General features: G+C 37.0%; 4 protein-coding genes across 4 annotated transcripts; 1 reads left to right on the top strand and 3 right to left on the bottom strand.

Moving 5' to 3' along the window:
• Positions 1-905: 905 nt before the first annotated feature.
• U3-55K (U3 small nuclear riboprotein factor 55K) lies at positions 906-2,427 on the bottom strand. Its single transcript, XM_074088943.1, has one exon. The coding sequence runs from the start codon at positions 2,290-2,292 to the stop codon at positions 940-942; it is 1,353 nt and encodes a 450-aa protein (XP_073945044.1). The 5' UTR covers positions 2,293-2,427; the 3' UTR covers positions 906-939.
• A 1,416-nt stretch (positions 2,428-3,843) lies between these two features.
• On the bottom strand, positions 3,844-5,077 carry LOC141428902 (INO80 complex subunit C). The gene is made up of 2 exons (XM_074088954.1): positions 4,648-5,077; positions 3,844-4,184 (listed from the first exon to the last, which is right to left on the bottom strand). Exons 1-2 carry the CDS (start codon positions 4,793-4,795, stop codon positions 3,985-3,987), a joined length of 348 nt encoding a protein of 115 aa, XP_073945055.1. The 5' UTR covers positions 4,796-5,077; the 3' UTR covers positions 3,844-3,984.
• A 124-nt stretch (positions 5,078-5,201) lies between these two features.
• LOC141428898 (ribosome biogenesis regulatory protein homolog) lies at positions 5,202-9,364 on the top strand. Its single transcript, XM_074088950.1, has 6 exons — positions 5,202-5,455; positions 5,558-5,836; positions 6,055-6,274; positions 6,733-6,995; positions 7,846-8,040; positions 8,664-9,364. Exons 1-5 carry the CDS (start codon positions 5,307-5,309, stop codon positions 7,997-7,999), a joined length of 1,065 nt encoding a protein of 354 aa, XP_073945051.1. The 5' UTR covers positions 5,202-5,306; the 3' UTR covers positions 8,000-8,040; positions 8,664-9,364.
• On the bottom strand, positions 9,119-17,096 carry Drep4 (DNA fragmentation factor-related protein 4). The gene is made up of 4 exons (XM_074088948.1): positions 16,774-17,096; positions 16,477-16,612; positions 15,060-15,248; positions 9,119-14,885 (listed from the first exon to the last, which is right to left on the bottom strand). The coding sequence occupies exons 1-4, from the start codon at positions 16,876-16,878 to the stop codon at positions 14,245-14,247; spliced, it is 1,071 nt and encodes a 356-aa protein (XP_073945049.1). The 5' UTR covers positions 16,879-17,096; the 3' UTR covers positions 9,119-14,244.
• Between the last annotated feature and the right edge of the window lie 1,521 nt (positions 17,097-18,617).

Here is an 18,617-nt window from a genome sequence, read left to right as displayed (position 1 = left end):
TCATGGGTTTTTTTTTTTATTGGACTGGATAGCAATGGTAAATTTCAAGTGTATATACATAAATTCTGAAAAACATCAGTCCATTGAGGGCTATCGCGAATGAATTCGCCGCTAGAGGCGCTAGTGTAGCGTGAGGTCTCTGAAATGTCAAATCTCATAGTTTTTGGGTGAGCTACGCGGGATTATTTACAATTAGAATAGTTTTGTGAATATTTTGCAATATCTGAAATTAATTATGGCAAATATGCGTTCCGGGGCAATTAATGTCTGTGTTATGAGACAGTTTTGTCTTTCGGAAACCTTTGTCCTCCCTTTTTTCCGAACAAAACAGGGACTATGCAACACTGTGGCATGCTCTATATTTTTATGGTGCGGTTTTAAGGTGTATTAAATATGATTTTAATCTAAACTTTGTTTTCACGCCCGTAATAACAGACTTTGAAAGCCACACTTAAAAACCTCACGCAACAGTGCGCCATCTAGTGAGACAAAAAACGATAGCCCTCATTATGAACCCACAACTGCTTGAAAGGCCATAGTAGGTATGTTAACCCATATTATGGTAACCCAAACCAGGCTACTATAGGTAGCTTTTTATTATTTATTATATATTTCTTTGGTTGGTATTACATAGATATTTGTTCAGTGAACTATATTATATTTGGGTGAAGACCAAAAATTTGCACAGCGTTAGCACAGTTTTAAATCAATCAAAATATCATACATTTGTATGGATAATTTTCGTGTCACAATGGAAAAAGTTAATGAAAGTTATAACTACCTGCTAACGCAGCTTTAACGGTGTGCAACTTTTTGGTCTTCACACATTTTCCAATTAATTACTATCAACAGTTAGAAGCAAATTTCTGTTAGAGATTGGAACTAGGAAAGAAGTAAAATACAACTCAAAATATTCTTATTTTTTATTACTAATTTAAACTATGACTTAACCTTTAAATTGACAACTAACACTCCATTCTTTGCATTGCCTACTTTAAACCACCTTCCCGATTTGTGTTCTTGGCCCACTGCTGCATACAACTGAGTGCCATCACTGGTGAATTGCATTGAATTGACAAACCCAGCGATTTCAACACTAAACATCAGCAACACTTTCCTATAGGCATCACTGACTTTCCATAGCCTAATGTTACTGTCATATGAGCCTGATGCAAAAACATCAGAGTTTAATAGGGTTGCTATACTAGTGATCCATCGAGGAACATTGTTTTCAGAGCCGTGTGCCTCTGTTACAGTACACAGTGGCTTTTTCTTCAGCACACTCCAGACACACAGTGAGCCATTGTCACTGCCAGATACAAAATGCTCCTCATCCAAAAGCTTTACTTCATCCAAGCTACCTACTGGTCCATTGAAGATGAGTTGTGATTCTTCTACAATTTTCCATATTCTGACTGATGCATCCCTCCCACCTGCAGATATGGCTCTCTCTCTTGTCAGAGCATCAATGGATGTTATAGAAGACTGGTGCCCAAACAAAGTCTCAACATAAGCCATTTCATCTAATGACCAAATTTTTATAGATCTGTCTTTGCTTGCTGAATACAATTCATGAGTATTTCTTCTAAAAACAAGTCCAGTAATCTTATCCTTATGCCCCCTAAATGTATGGATATGCTTAAGTGTGCTAGGATCCCATATCTGAACATCCTTTGATTCGTCGGAGCTACCAAGGTATTTGGAATCTGTAGATAAAGCTAATGCAGATACACTGCCATTGATGAACTTGGAATGTGTTTTATAAGTCAAACTACCAAGTTTTCGTTTTTCTTTTATACCCCATTTGATTATGGTCCCGCATTTACTGCCCGTGAACGCGAGGCTTCCGTCGCTGCTCACACACACGCAGGTCAGCGGCAGCCGGTGCTCTTTAGCGCGGATCAATCTAGCATCATCTGCAGTAGGCGCAACATAAGTGTCTGCTACTTCTACTCGTAATTTACCTTTCTGTTCCAAGTAGTCCCTCTGTAACCTCTTTCCAATAGCATCTTCGTCAATTTCCTTGAGCTCAGCGCGCTTCGCTTCTTCTTTCTCTATTTCCTCGAGATACTTCTTGGCAAGCCGCAATTTCTTCTGTTCTGCCGTTTCGTGATCACTTTCGGAATCTTCTGCATCAGAAAACTTCTTTATATCTAAATCACTACCGGAAGAATCGTTGCCATTTTCTAGGTTAGAAGGGTCTGGTCTTTTTGGCTTAACTTTCTTTATTTTATCACCTTTCCTTTTTTGAACTTGTCTAGATTTGCCTTTTAAAAAAAATGAGGAAGACATTTTGCTTAGTTCTTTATAGTTGCAGAACTTTTTTATTTAAAAATTTACAGTAAACTTAGCAATGCCCAGCAATGTCCCACACGTGTTGACGACGTTTACCACTTATATATCGTGTCGTGACAGTTGGGCTACTACGAAACTCTAAACTCGAAGTTCGTGTCATGCCTCGGACACATACTCTTTAATACGAGAGCGAGAGGGACGGTACGATACGAACTTCGAGTTTCGTAGTAGCCCAGCTGTCACATTTGTGATTTGTCTCGTCTGACACTGACACGCGAGGTATATATATGTCAAAACTGCTGCAGAAAACTATTCGAGATGCTATAAAAAACGAAGAACAGTGTCTCGCGACCTAGGTTCGATGCTCGAACATTTGGGGACATTTTTTTTAAAACGATTTGAATCGATTGTGCTCTTGATTCTGAATAGGAAAAACCATAATTTTTCCAAAATTTCAAGAACAATGAAAGGGTACAATTTTTTTTAAACGCCCATTTACGTGTTCATGCAGTTCCTCCACTTCCACACTGTAAGGACACGAACAAATCACACAAACCCATCTATCACCACCACCACGTACGTTTCGAACTCCACCAGAGCTATCTTCAGGGCAACACAACCGTACACCAGGTACCAGATGTTAGACTAAGAAAAAAAACCACAACAAACTGATCGACATCTACGTACCTTACGGCACCCACCTAAGTACCCACCTATATTTTTTCTACTACACCACAAAACTACCCACTAAATATTAATAAACAAGCTTTTGCGCGCGCGCGGCTTCGTCCGTGTGGCGCGCGCGCGGCTTCGTCCGTGTGGCGCGCGCGCGGCTTCGTCCGTGTGGAGTTCGGTTATCGCGCGTTGTTCCCTCGGGAACTATGCACTCTCTGGCCCGTAAACAGTTTAGCAGTTACTATCTATATGCCAAAAATCACGTCGATCCGTCACACGTCGCGGGTGAGCAAAGAAATTCTTTTAGTTCATTGAATCATTGATATGGACCTCAAAGCATTGATGGAAAAGCGAATCGGAAATCAATTCGAGAAATATTTTTTTTCATTAATTCTTTTTTTTTTTTCGACTGGATGGAGAACAGGCAAGTGGGTCTCCTGATGGTAAGAGATCACCACCGCCCAAAAACATCTGCAACACCAGGGGTATTGCAGATGCGTTGCCAACCTAAAGGCCTAAGATGGCATACCTCGAGTGCCAGTAATTTCACCGGCTGTCTTACTCTCCACGCTGAAACAAAACAGTGCAAGCACTGCTGCTTCACGGCAGGATTAACGAGAAAGATGGTGGTAGCAATCCGGGCAGACCTTGCACAAGGTCCTACAACCTGCTTTTGTAAAGACATGTATCTCATTGTTATAGTCAAATGCTTTTTTTTCTTTACTTTTGTAGTGTTCACATACATACATAGGTACAATTCAGTAAACTTATTCTCACATTTACGAAATTTAATCCAAAACTTAAATGAGTTGCATATATATCTTTTAATAACTTGTATAGACTCCAATTTATTTTACTAATAAAATACACCAGTATAATTTGAGAAGATCTATTTGAATATAAGACATTTTTTTCAGGTGTAAATGAACACCTGGGTATTCACCACTTGAAAGATTATTACATTCATGCACAGATATTGCACATTACATTATGTAGTATCCGCAACTTCAGCTTTTATCCTACAATAGTATTCGCTCCTCTCAGTTGCAGGTAACCCGCTGTAATGTCCATTGGTAAACTCCGAACTGTTGCAAATTCTTCTGCATTGCTGTAGTATAGTTTTGAATGCCGGTCTATGTAAGGAGCAGGCAAGCCTGAGATATCAGAGTACTTCTTGGTTGGTTTAAATGTTGGTGGAGCATTTATAGAATAATCTGAAAATAAGCATAAATAAGTGTAACTATTGACTGGCTAAGCTAAAAAATTGGAATAAAATCTAATTTATGTGGTAGAGCCTTACTACTGTAACCACTTGCTGGCTGCAGTATGAATGGGCCGGCTTGACCAGGTTTGTACCACACTCACACAGAATACCGGCGTGAAATAGTAGTTTTGCTACTGTTTCGTAAGGTGTGTGGGAGATCCGGAGGCCCAACCCCCCTCCCCTCTTCGCCCCGCCTCTATTCCCCCTTTAGCCACCCCTTTTAGGCCGGCAACGCACCCGCAGTCCTAATAATGCTGTAGGTGTCCATGGGGGGCGGTGATCACTTACCATCAGGTGACCCGCATGCTCATTCGGCAGCTATTTGACATAAAATAAAAATACTAAGTAAGTATAAGATTTTTAAATTTAAATTGAGAAAAATTATAAAATTTAGTGATATTGTATTTACTAACATAAAACGATGTCGTTAGGCCACGGTAGACTCCGCTCTGCTGTTAGAATTTGTTTAAGAGACCTCCACATTCGTTTCTTGCACCCACTTTTGGCAATGAATTTGTTCTCTGTTTTAAAACTATAGACTTTTTCCGTTTCCACTGTCATATTGCTGTTCTTAGTTAACAAAGAACAAACTCAAAAATACCTTCGCCCGCAAAATATGGTATTATAATGGATAGTATGGTCACGGTATGGTTTTGTGTTATGAAAAAAGTAACTATTTATGTAGCCATAGGTATCAATGCGCAGCTTAGTTTTTCAAAGATTATATAAATCGCAGACTAATAAGAGATACTATATGAATTAGTACGAATAAATAAATAATATATTAGTACGTAAATAACAATGTTTTGTGTTATGACAGATAGGGATACCAGCTCTAAAAAAACGAATAAACATTTTTTGAACATACATAAAAAAATACACTATCTCGTTCAAAATCGCGGTTTTAATAGAAGCTTAAAGCGGTCCTAAGCTCTACAAAAAAAAAGTTTACCACACGCACGTGTGTCTATACTGTCAAATCAAACTTGCTTGGCATGGCATAGCCTGTCTAAGGTTAGAATTTTTCTTATAATAGTGCAGTGTGCAGCACTGTGCAGCATTTGCATTTAAAATGGATATAGTTAATGAAATTCTAGAAAGAGAGCAGAAGAAAGCGGAGAAATACAAGCCAATTACAGTCGACAAGCATTTGCCTTTGGAATTTGACATTGGTACGCTTTTTACATTTGATTCCAATGATTTGGACACAAAGCGATTAAAGTAAGTTGTTCATTAAATTTTAATAACTATTTATAACAAATATACTATTTTCTGTGCTTTTACCCAGTGACTTTTTATTCATAAAGCAAATTATCTTTACAGTTCAGACAAGACTCGTGATGAATATTTACTATCACTATCGCGTGACAACACACAGCTTTTGTTAAACAAGATCTGGGAGCTTCCTACTGAAAGGGTTGAGGAAGCTATTGTGGTCAAGTTGCCGGAGCCAACAACTGTGTTGCCTCGAGCCAAACCTGTACCCAAACCTCGACCCCTTACGAAATGGCAAGAATTCGCCAAGGCTAAAGGCATCACTAAAAAGAAGAAGGATAAGCTACAGTGGGATGAGCAGTTGCAGAAATGGGTGCCCCTTTATGGGTATGTATTGTGATTGTGGCATGGAACTTGGTCAATTGATAAACTTAGATAAAGGGATAAGCTTTAATAATGCAACATTCAAAGTAAAATCAATTTAATGATAGTAAAATCGCGTTTGCTTTTTCATATTATATTAGAAGTTTTTACTAATTATCAACTGGACTATTTCTCCCAGTTATTTATATAAAATACATTTCAGTTTTATTTCGTATTTTTAGATTCAAAAAAGCAGCAGCAGAAAAAGAGAAGAATTGGCTAATAGAAGTGCCTCAAAATCTGGACCCCATGACTGACATGTACGAGAAAAAGGCTGAAGCTAAATCTGAGAAAGTGGCCAAGAATGAGCTTCAAAGGCTGAAAAACATTGCCCGAGCCAAAAAAGTCAAGATTCCAAGGGTTGGGCTGCCAGTTACATCTGATAAAGCCTCTGCTAATCAGGTTAGATTGTTTTTACCAATATCCTGTCATAGATTCACATGCTATAATATTTAAGAAATAAGAAACTTATTGCTGTTTTGGCTTTAGCTGTTAAGGTACAGATTTGCAATGGTTAAATAAATATACAAAAAAATAAATATGAATCATCTGTTATCCTTACTAATATTATAAATGCAAAAGTGAGTGTCTGTTTGCACTGCTTTCACATGTTAACTACTGAAGCAATTACAATGAAATTTTAAATGCCCAATCAAATAATAGATTTAGGATTTAGGGCATCTACCCTAGCTGAAATCCGCATGGATCATAATTATCATCATCATCTATAATTATAATCATATTGAAATAACTCTCTTAACTTGACTGCAAGAACACATTGACCCATGCTAAGTGTTGTATCTGTTTCACACATGACTTTTGTTTTGGATCTGTATTAAAAAAATATTTTGAAATTTCAGTTGTCCACAGCAGCAACTGTGGCCCGGGCTTCCACTGCATCCTTGGGCAAGTTCCAAGACAGACTCCCAAAAGAGAAAGATGCGCGCGGTAAAGGAGTTCACGAGCTCATCCCGGGGAAGGACCGCAAAAGAAAACTGCCCGTACCCACTGCCAAAGTGGAACAACAGAACAATTTGAATCTTCTTGATAGTATTCTAAACAAACGGCCCAAGATTGACATGGACAAAGCTGTTACAAAACACATACATACTGAACAAGTGCAGTAAGTGCTTTCAAAATGCTAAAATAATGACTTCTGGGGTCTCTGTCGTAATCCATAATATTGTTTGTCCTAATGTAATGTTTGCCATAATGATCATAATCCATAAAACTAAACTTTATAGATTAGGTTTATTCTATAACAACCAATTGTTTTTAGTTTTCAAGAAAAAAGAGATGGCAAATGGTGACGATGATGGCATTATGTCAAACATTACATTATGGATTTTAAAATGTATGGATTCCAATATAGACCCTGACTTACACTTGATCACTAGACTGATTATTGCTGGTGCACGTTATGTATGGCGGTAGTACAACTACTACAAGTAGTAGCAGTTTTTTCTGCTTTGTAATGAAAACTGCCTATGAACAGAGAACCTAACTGTTAGGTTAGATTCAAGAATCTCCACAGGATCTTCTCAGTTCTCATGTAACATAACATGTAACGAGGAACTGAATGTGTTTTACAAGATATGTAAACTACAGTATAATCTCACTAATCCGGCACTATTAAAAACCAAAATGGGGCCGGATTATTGGAATGTTTGGATTACTGGGTTATACAGAAAAAAATATAATGAATAAAATAAAGATGCACATGCTCATGATAAGTTTTGAGGTTAGACTGCTAGACGACGACGCCGCGACTGGAGCGCATAGGCTCAAGAGGGGCGAGGGAGGCGTGGGCGGAGGGTGCTGGACTATTGGACGTGCGGTCTATTGAAGTGCCGGATTAGTGAGATTATACTGTACTTCCAATTGCTTTCAGCACCAGCAATGACTGTCTGATTTTATCAAGTTCAGTTTCCTAATTAACTATTTTTAATTTGATTATTTTTTTTAATTATCAGGAGATCAGAAGAAAAAAAGAATGAAAAGCCAAGAGGCAAACCACGCAAGGGAAAAGGGGCTGGAAACCCCACTAAGTTCACCGCAAAGAAACCAAAAGCTGGCAAAGGTCAGAGGAATCCAGGGAAGAAGACAGGCGGTCGAAAGAGGAGATAATAGCTGATAAAAACTTGTTTATGCACAATGATATACTTAAGGTATGATTTATTCAATAAATTAAATAAGATTTATTATCCATGTTGTCTATGTTATTGAAAATTTTGTAATTGACCTCACACCTAATTATTTTCAAACCGTTAAAGGTTTTCGACGCCAACAACTCATATATACGCACTGTATGCAGGTTCTACGCCAATGACCTCTATTATTATCCACCTACCATCTACCTACTTGTATATCCATTACTTCAATGCAAAAGCAACCTTTGTTCAATTGTGTTAAGGTTCGATTTCAGGCATTGTAATATAGAAGCCTGATGTATGGGTGATGTCTTTTGTATTTGACGTGGCAGCGAAAACGTTAAGCTACATGGGATTTTGCTTTATACATAATGTGTTACACTCAGATATCATTTGAACCTGCATAACATCTGCCTGGAGAGGTTTCTTTATGGTGATGGACCCTATGCTATTCATATACGAGGTAGCTGTTAGTGAGTAGTGCCACCATAAACCTGATATACTTAGGGAGGATAACATGACGTCTGAATATGGACAGGTAATGTGTTAGTTCCTCCAAAAATGAAGGATTGAAGTAAAATGCAAATCATGAGTAACATGCTTCTCTTTTTAATGAATGGAATTGTATTCTTTTATGATAGGGGGAAAACGAGCGGGCGGGTCACCTGATGGAAAGCAACCACCGCCGCCCATTGACGGACATACACAACATAAGCTGAGTTACGGATGCGTTGCTTGCCGCCCTTTGAGAAAGGCTTGTTTATGTTTATTGAAGATCCCTAAGTTCTATTTGTATATCAGCACAATCACCATTTTTTTATATCAATGTATATCCATACTAATGTTATAAATGCGAAAGTGTGTTTGTATGTTTGTCCGTCTTTCACGCCGTAACGGAGCGACGGATCGACGTGATTTTTGGCATAGAGATAGTTTATGGGCCCGAGAGTAACATAGGTTACTTTTTATCCTGGAAAAATGCAGTTCCCGAGGGAACAGCGCGCGATAACCGAATACCACGCGGGCAGAGCCGCGGGCAAAAGCTAGTAAGCTTATAAATGATTTTACGTATTAGATAATAAAAAAAAAAACAATGTGCATGTTAAATATTTATTTCTTCAACAATAACTTTGGACTAGTTATATCTGAGTTCGTTAACATTACGATATATACGCTCCATGTAAACATGCAAACTAGTAGGAATATCAAGGCTTTACCAAACAAAACAACTTTTTTTTTATTTTGTCACCATTTAAACATTATTAATTATAATCAAGTCTGTTTTTAATTATGTTCCAGAATCAAACAAATTTTAATTTTATAACATGAAGTCTTAAATTGAGTTTTTTTAATGTCTTCACCTATTTTTATTATTTATCATTTATTTCGGAAAGAAAAATCGCAATAGTGTTAGTAACAATAATCTTACTCATGCAGCTTAATAATTTTGGCACAAAGTGTTTCACTTCACTATCCGTTCAAAAATAGGAAGTTTTGCCATTAGACGATGTGGCGACACCCCTTTCACATATTGTGTGATCAGCATTTTAGCTAACCACGGGGGGCCCGGGGCCAACGGACGCCAGTCGGTACACAACCACCTTACTTGCCACGCGCCTACCAACGCGCCCCGACTCCCGCCTGGTTAGCCCACCTTTTGAACTTTTCTATAACATACATGTGTGATATTAAATAATATTAACTACCTACATTGTTCATCTCCTCCATCCCAGTGCGCAACCCGTACTATAGACATTGCCAGTAAAAGGTAGCACGTGCTAACTATATTCGTTTGTGTGGCTAACCAGGCAGTTAAATTCAGTAAACCAAACGTGAACTCCAGGGGCGTACCCAGCTTCTGGCCTAGGGAGGGGCGAGTCAGATTTTTTAGGTCAGATCGCCCCCGCTTATTTTGTCATACACACTACACAAAGACACTTACATGAAAAAAGTATTATGTAGTGTGTAGGGCAACTTTTCTATATTAACTACCTACATTGTTCATCTCTTCCATCCCAGTGCGCTACCCGAACTATAGACATTACCAGTGAGAGGTAGTTAAAACGACTTCGACAACTCATTCTCATTTAACAGAAAATGTGTTAAAAATTGTATCTGTTCGACTTCAGTAGTAAAAGCATTAGTGTATACATATAAAGATTGGCACACAACGTTTTCATTTATTGTCCCTCCATCACGGAAAAGGGAGATAAATAAGCTATTTAGATGCAAAACAAAATGGTGGTTTGAAAATGTTTACATAATGTAGAACGGCTGACATCTATTTGGCATATTTGCCAAAACTTATTACGCATAACAGGTTTCGCATAATTTATTTACGCCGAATCTTAAAATTGCCGAAATTTAGTTCGGCATAATTCTTTATAAGCCGAATGATTGTTTACCCGAATATAATGTTAGCATAATATGAACATGGCCGAATTTTTTTATGCATAATATTGTGTAGCATATAGTTGATTTAGCCGAATTTTAATAGCCCGAAATTCAGTCCAAATCTATGTCCGAAAATAAATTAAGTACTATTTCTTGATTAATGTAATGGTAAATATAAAAACGCTAAATGGTAAAACAGTATAATTATGACTAGAAAAATAGGTTTTTTTTTTGCGGAGTTATAACGGAGGTTTATTTCTCATTTCATTATCTCGGTACGCAGCGGGATCACGGTCGGGGTGGGGGCGGGCGTATGTCAAATAACACACGACAGGAATCAACCTGTCTCGTTGCTTGGACGTACGAAATTGTAATGTATATGTTTGATCGAACCGCGATTTTTTAAAGTGATTTTGTACAAAGTAATTGTTTATTTCAGTCACATGCACGATGACGCCGAACATAAGTAATTTAGCAAGTTTTTTTTTTGATTTTAGAGATTTTTGAGTTGTATTCAACTTCATTAAGCATAAACTACTATTTTTTCCACATCCACTTTCGCCATCGCATCCGCCTCCGTTAACCTCCGCATCTGCGGAGGCGAAACTCCGTCACCTCCGCATCCACCTCCGCCTCCGCTAGGAACGACTCCGTTATAACCCTAATTTTATTATATCGGTAAAATTATATATGCGAAAGCACAGGCGAAAGTAACTTTCTGCGAAACTAATTTATGCGCAAGTCAATTTCTGCCTAAACAATATTCGGAATTCGCAAATTATGCGTAAAGCTCATTCGGCTTACATTGGTTATGCGTAATATAATTATGCGAATACAGTTTCGGCACAAATACTATTATGCGTAAACAGATTATGCGTAGCGTAATAGAATTATGACACAAAAAATATGCGTAAACAAGGGGAACCATGCAGAAGAAGACAATTTACTGACCATTAAAGACAGAACCGAGATGCATGCCATGGATACCTCCATTGTTCAACAATTTCTCTTAGTCTGGTAACTCTGGTCTAGGTAAGTAAAGTAATTTTTAAATCCATGGGGTGACCTTGACCATAGGTGCATGGAAATGGTAAAAAAAAAATGCGTTTAGTTCAGAATTAGTTTGGCGTGTGGCGTGACTTTTAACTCGACAATAACTCACTAATAGGAGAAGGTATAATACTGTATATCGACAACACTAGTATCGCGACTAACACAAGCACGACAGCGATTATAAAGCTATACTGGAAGCGTCTACTCTCAACACTGTTCTACACAATACATTATTGAGATTATTGCTAATCAACACGTACAATGCCTGCTAAGATAGTAAATGTAAAAAAATTTAGGTACCTTCTATAAGTAACTATCTTCTATCATGGATGCTAAACTCTCATATAAGTCCATTACAATATACCCGAAAATATGGTTAATCTAGCTGTTGCTCGCGACTCTGCCTGTGATGAATTTCTTTATTGCTATCCTGTGGAAACTAAATAATTTTCCGGGATAAAATTTATCCCATGTCCTTCCCAGGGTCTCGAACTATCTTCGTACTGAATTTCATCTAAATCGACTCAGAGCAATTAAAGCGTGAATCTTTCATCTGTAGCAGACAGAGTTAATTTCGCGTTTGTGATATTAGTAAGTAAGGATATCCACTTGACTGACGGCTAACTACCTTTTTTATATCATAGGCGGGGAACCTGATGGAAACCGGAAACCAATGGCCGCAGCCAATAACTTTAATTCAATTAAGGGTGTTTCGCCCTTTGAGAAAAGAGTAAGCTTGTTATTTCTAAATCCCTAACATTTCGGTTGCTCGTTTCAAATCTTGTGTTCAAAACGAAATAATATATCTTTTAATTATTATTCAATATCTAGCAGGCATCATCTAACACTAATAGTCTTAACAATAATATTGCTATCGCACTCTACTCGTAACTAGTATACAGTTTGTCACAAAATAGAATTTCTGGTATAATAATATTCACATTACATTATTAGGATATTATTATTTATGATACTATGAGGATGCTTCAATTTCATGGTCCCCGAGGTGCTAAGTAAGGGTTTGATCATCTGCCCTTTTTCAACTATGCTACTAGAGATTGATCCCAATACACTTAAGAAGTGAGTGTAGCTCAAAATATATATTTTGATCGGCGTTAAATGATAGCACCTCTAGGGAAAAAAAGAGGCTTACAAAGTACTGATATTTTGTCTTGTGAATTGGCAGATTTTAAGATTTAATAGTTGATTTTTTCTTTTCCGAAAAACGTTTCTTTCTTTACCGTCCAATACCTTCCCAACAACAAGTCTTTCTTTACCCTATTTTATAATTGAACATACTGTGATGCCTCCATTCAATCCGAATCATCATCATCATCATTAATTTAAGAGTGTAGCTCTTGTCGGTGGAGTAATCAATCCGAATATACAAACAAAAAGTTTAAAGTGTGTCGTGATGCAACTACCTATTTTAATTAATTTTTAACAAGTTCCGTTTCAACTTTCATAATTTAAATTCAATTAAAAATTTGTGGACAGAATATTTTACAAACTTTCCTAAAATCTATCTAAGGTCTATCGTGCGATAGGACAACATGGCAGTGATCGGTAGTAAATTCAACGCAAATGAGTTCACGTCGCATTTTTTTGCAATCGAATTACTCCCATGTCGATCTAAAACACCACAGGCCTAATACAAATTCGATTGTTTCTCGTTTCATCTCACTCCAGTCAAATGTCATTGGACTTCCTATAGTTGCAGTTCAGAAATGACCACTTGACTTATTCCTTCGTGCGTTTTCTTGAATTTGGTTGCTGCTAGCTAGAACCCTGTATTTAACAATGAGGTTACATGGTACGTGCTCATAGTCATAAAGTTATTTATAACATATAAATTTAAAAATATGTATATTACTTAAGAAAGTTCTGAAAATTACTTGATATTTTTAAACAAGACAATTTTATATTATATTAGTATGTATAAATAGAACAATACACAACCAGTAAAATAGTGGAACATCACTTCGCGATTATAAAAATTAACTATAATATTTTTTTAATAAAAATACATAATTATGTATAACTGAAGTAAAGTAGTCTTATATCTAATCTATTCGAAGGGTAGGAGATCAATGAAGGAATAGAAAAATGCCCTCAACTATTTTAAATGTTACGATGACAACAATCTCTAGTAAATACCTACTATTATAGGATGTCGTCTACGTAATTGATTACTACATTAATTTATTTAAAACCAATGTAGGACCTCTCAATTTCAAGAAATTGTCGCGTAACAAAGATCTAGACAGTAACCCATATTATTTTCGCGACATAGGGCCAGCTACCGCTATGGTTAAATTCCGTGTCGATAACGCATTACACATAATAATAATTAATTCATTACAATTACCTACTGAATATAACCAAAATTTTATTGATAAAAAGCAATAAACTTTGTCCAGTTAATAAAATAAAAAGACATACCCTTTCTATATGTATAACTATTCCACACGAAATTGCATTTACCTATCACAGGTCGAGCACAAAATTTATAAATCGTATAGCAGAAATATAGCGAAAATATGTTTATTACTTATCTAAGCTGTACCATGAGAATCATTAATTTAACTAGATTTTCTTGTTGTAGTTGTACCATAACACCATAAGATTCAAGAATAATACTACTCATCAACCATTATAATCAAATAAAAGCCTACCCGTGTTTGACTGGCAATGCCAACTATGTACCTGTTATATTTATGTGGCACATATCTATTTTTGAAATGCTTTACAATATGTGTATTGCATTATTTTGTTTTAGTTGTGTTTGATGCCCTGTGTGCTGCACTTTTGGCACAAGGTGTATGCGCCCGACTCCACGTCGTGCCTGCCTTTGTAATGGCAGACAATGTGCACTAACTTCAAGTTTTCGCGAGTAAATATTTGTAAATAATATCTGTCTGTTTCTAGTTCGCCTTGGCTGGAGTGGTTCTCGCATAGAAGACAAATAATGTGTCCGTTGTAAAGGCCTTCAATTGCGCCAAGTATCTTTGGTATAATGGAGCGTGAGAGTTCAATCTTATGGTCTAGATTCCACGTCTGGAATATGATACGCTCCTCGCGGCTTCTGTAGGGATTGATGACATGCTCACCATTGTATGTGCAAGTAATACTGTTCCACAAGCCTCCACACTCGAATGCTCCTCTTTCACTGCAGAGGCGCAGTTTTTTGTCAGCTTTTCTGTTGAAATAATCAACATTGTACTTGCTACTTTCTAGGAGTCTCTTCAGATCTGTCAGGAACTGGTCGATGAGTTTCTTTCCATGGTTGTTTTTGGAATGCGCGTATAGGTCCGATGCTTGCAATGCGCTTTTGGTTTTGTAGAAGTAACCGCGCATTCTGTCTTTGACGCGCCTACACATTGAGATTTCCTTGTTCTTTTCTGAAGGCTCCAGCCCTGAAAATTTTCAATGCGAAAAATTGTTTAACTAGCAATAGAGATGGATGTCTGAAAAAGGATGGAGGGATACCATTTCTTTTTTTAAATATTTTTATAGCATCATAGATTTTCCCTTAACATGATAAATAGCCATGGTGGCTAATGAAATGAGTTTCAATGGCAACACAATACCTTCAAACCATGTTGGATCCTGTGCGCGCTCACTAAGCATGGTCCGCGCGTCATCGGCAGCAGCAATGTACTTCTGGAAAACCTTGAACTTCTCCTTGATGTTGGTGGTCAGAAACTCTTTGGCAGCCAAACCAGTGTCAATGTACTCTTTTTTCGTGGAACGAATTAAGCTATAGTAGTGGTCAAAATCTGGGGACAAGGAAAATAACACAAATTAACCATCATTATTTAAATTATTTATGCTGATTTGATAATGGCTATACAATAAGCCATAAAAAAGTGATGAAATGTTAACCAATTGTAGGTTGTACGACAAGAGCATAAAACGAGCCACCCGACGCAAATTTAGGCGGTACAAATATTTTTTCATCACACTTGCTCGTAAACAGTGTCCTAACATGCAGGCATAAAAAAACTAGCGAAAGTATTCAAACACAGCAGCAGTACAGTAACCTTTTGTGACAGCCATATGTCAAATTCAAAATAATACACTTTGTGGCTAGGCAACGAACATGAAACTTTAAAAGCGAACCTTCAGAAGGCTACACTCTTGATACTTGAATATTTTCGTTAGTTTTTTTTTTTTTTTCAGTATGTTACACCAATTATAATCAATTGATTTTTCGTATGGTAGCTAATACTATTTGCTATTTATATGATTTTTTTGATAGTTGTACCCTCAAAAAAACTTGTTAAAAAAAACATTGTCAAAAAATAATTTTTCATTTTTTGTTTTTCTTTTTCACATATAAAATATTAATAAAATTGTAGGGTATACTCCCACAAAAACTAAGTAGCTGTGATTTTGTTTCAATGCTTTAGCTGTTATGGATTAGGAGAAAAACGAGAATGAAATATTTTTTTTGGATAGAGGGCTGAAAGTTGGAGTGATTACTAGTTATGAGGCCACAAACAATTGACATTCACCAATTCAACTATTCCTCACAGGGGCCACATGTCCTTCCTTAGCCTGCTTAACCCTTTTGAAACAGATTATATTAGTTTTCATGTTTCATTGTTAAATATTGTGTTTTATTCTGTACACCACACTGTGGACACAGTGAAACATTCATATCCCATTTTTTACTTTTTATTTTTTTGATCTCTTAAATTCTAAATCTTAAAAAATACTGTATATGCATGTCATCCAAAACCCAATAAAATTACCTAAGTATGGTAACAAATTCAGACTTGAACAAAAGATTTACGAGATTTTGAATTTCATGTGTTTCATTGTTGGACACTTGATGCTACCCTACTTATTTTTCATTTATCATGGAAAAGTTCCACAGTGCATCAAAATTCATTTGTATAATATAATAGGATTTAAGTGTCAATTTCACATCACCATTATCTCTGTTAAACATGCGGTAAGGGCTAGTCCCGCAGCTGCTCATCTGTATGAAGTTAAACATACCGGTTACCATTCTCTCATCGCCCTTGAGCAGCACGAAGAGCGTCTGCGGCGGCAGCGTGCCCAAGTAGTCGTCGTCGCACACAAGCGTGCCGTCCTCGGCCACGTACAGCCGGCACTCCGCGCATCTGACATTGAACTATAAACCGCCAGCGAATTAGGTCAATGTAGCACGAATGTGGGCCAAGGCTACGCAATTCAAGGATAGATAACGTAAATTATGACTGAAACCAACATTTCTTTGACGAATATAACCCGTATTAATAAATAAAAATACAATAAACAAAGACAAATACTCACTCCGAGCTTTTTGCATGATTTTTCAATTAGTTCTTGCAGATTTTCTGCGGCTACACCGATTTTTTTCTCCCTCTTTACATCTGCCACTTTATATCCTTTTTTCATGATAATTTAAATAAAGTTATGACAAATATGCAGGCATTAAAATGTTATCAGAACAAAGAAAATTACGAATACAATATCGCGCACACTACTACTGACTCGCCGCGCGATACGAAATAATTTACGTCAAAGAGTATAAGTACCTATGTAGATTTACGTCACAGATTTACGTGCACTTCATAGAACCTACCCTGCCAGCGCTGCCAGCCAATAGCCAAAGACCAAAGACCTGCGCAACGCACGCAGACGCAGTACTTCTTAAGCTGTCAAATGTCAATTAACTGATAACTGGACAGCGGTTTAAATTTTATCTCGAATTGACCAAATGACATCTGTCAAATAGTGGCGGGAACATAGGGCGGGAAATCGTTATTCCATATCTCAGGTTGCTTTTTATCTACTACGCTACTTAAGCAGCAGCACTAGCGACATCTATGTTCCATCTCTGTGTCATGTATGTTGTATGCATAGGAAAAATTCGTGTCTAGATTCCTGTTCAGCGGTGGTGTAGGGGTTATAGCACGCAGCACGGATTGCTGAGGACCTGGGTTCGATTCCCAGCGCTGGTCTCTTTTTCTGGTTTTTCTGTGCATCCATGCATTAGTTTGTATTTTTGTATTGTCAATTATCATTGTATTTGGAACTGTTAATGGAAAATATATAATATATAAACGAATATTAATATACATTAATCCAGTACAAATATTTGCACATATAAAACAAGTATGTGATTTCATATTCTTGTTAATAGATAAAAAAAAACAAGAAAAAGTGCACAAATAGCAAATTAGTTGAAAACTAATATTTGCACACGCTCAATCCGGTCGCCACTTAAATTGATGTGTTATGTGTTCTTTTATTCTCTTAACGAACTCACAAAAGTAACTTTAAATGTCTCAAAATCTCAATGTAATTCATAAATTATTATTTTTATTTTGTGTAATGTGCTACACTATCGCATTGGGGATTGTAATAAAAAATGTAATGGAAATTAATTTATTGAATCAGGCGTTACTTTGCGGAGGTCCATATCAATGAACTAAAATAATTTCCTTGCTCACTTGCGACCTTACGATAGCTAACCTTATGCAAAATATGTGTGTTCATGCAGTTCCTCCACCTCCACACTGTAAGAACACACACAAATCACACAAACCCATCTATCACCACCACCACACTACACTGACGTGTTTCGAACTCAACCAGAGCTCATCTTCAGAGTGACACAACCGTACACCATGCTACCAGTTGTTAGACTAACGAACCACACCACCGTTTTAACTTGTCACTGTAACTCCCCAAGTACCCACAGACGTTTTATGAAACAACTACCCACAAATTATTAATATTTTTTTTTTACCGTCCTTCAAAACTACCTTGATTTTTATTTATTTAGTGTTAAGGCATGTTTTATTAACTACCGTTGCTGAAATTAGATCCAAGCCGTAGCAAGGGAGATGAAGCTAAATTTACCTGCTCATTAATAATAGACCCCATACTGTTGTATCTAATTATCTCCATGCATTCTAACACATCGAGACGAAACCCCTTGCCACAATAATGTAACACTTCATACGAATCTGAGTCCGATAAAGAATGATTTAGTTCCAACAAATGTTTGGCAAAATTCGACTTATCAGGATGCTCATTCCTATATGCCGAAACATGCTCTTTAAATCTAGCATTAAAACTGCGAACTGTCTGACCAACCTGGTAACTAAATCATTCCTTATCGGACTCAG

Source organism: Choristoneura fumiferana, chromosome 6 (assembly GCF_025370935.1).
Source record: "Choristoneura fumiferana chromosome 6, NRCan_CFum_1, whole genome shotgun sequence".
In the NCBI taxonomy this organism is placed as follows: domain Eukaryota; kingdom Metazoa; phylum Arthropoda; class Insecta; order Lepidoptera; family Tortricidae; genus Choristoneura; species Choristoneura fumiferana.
The sequence above is the reverse complement of the archived record's forward strand: the minus strand, read 5'-3'. Positions and strand labels throughout refer to the sequence as shown.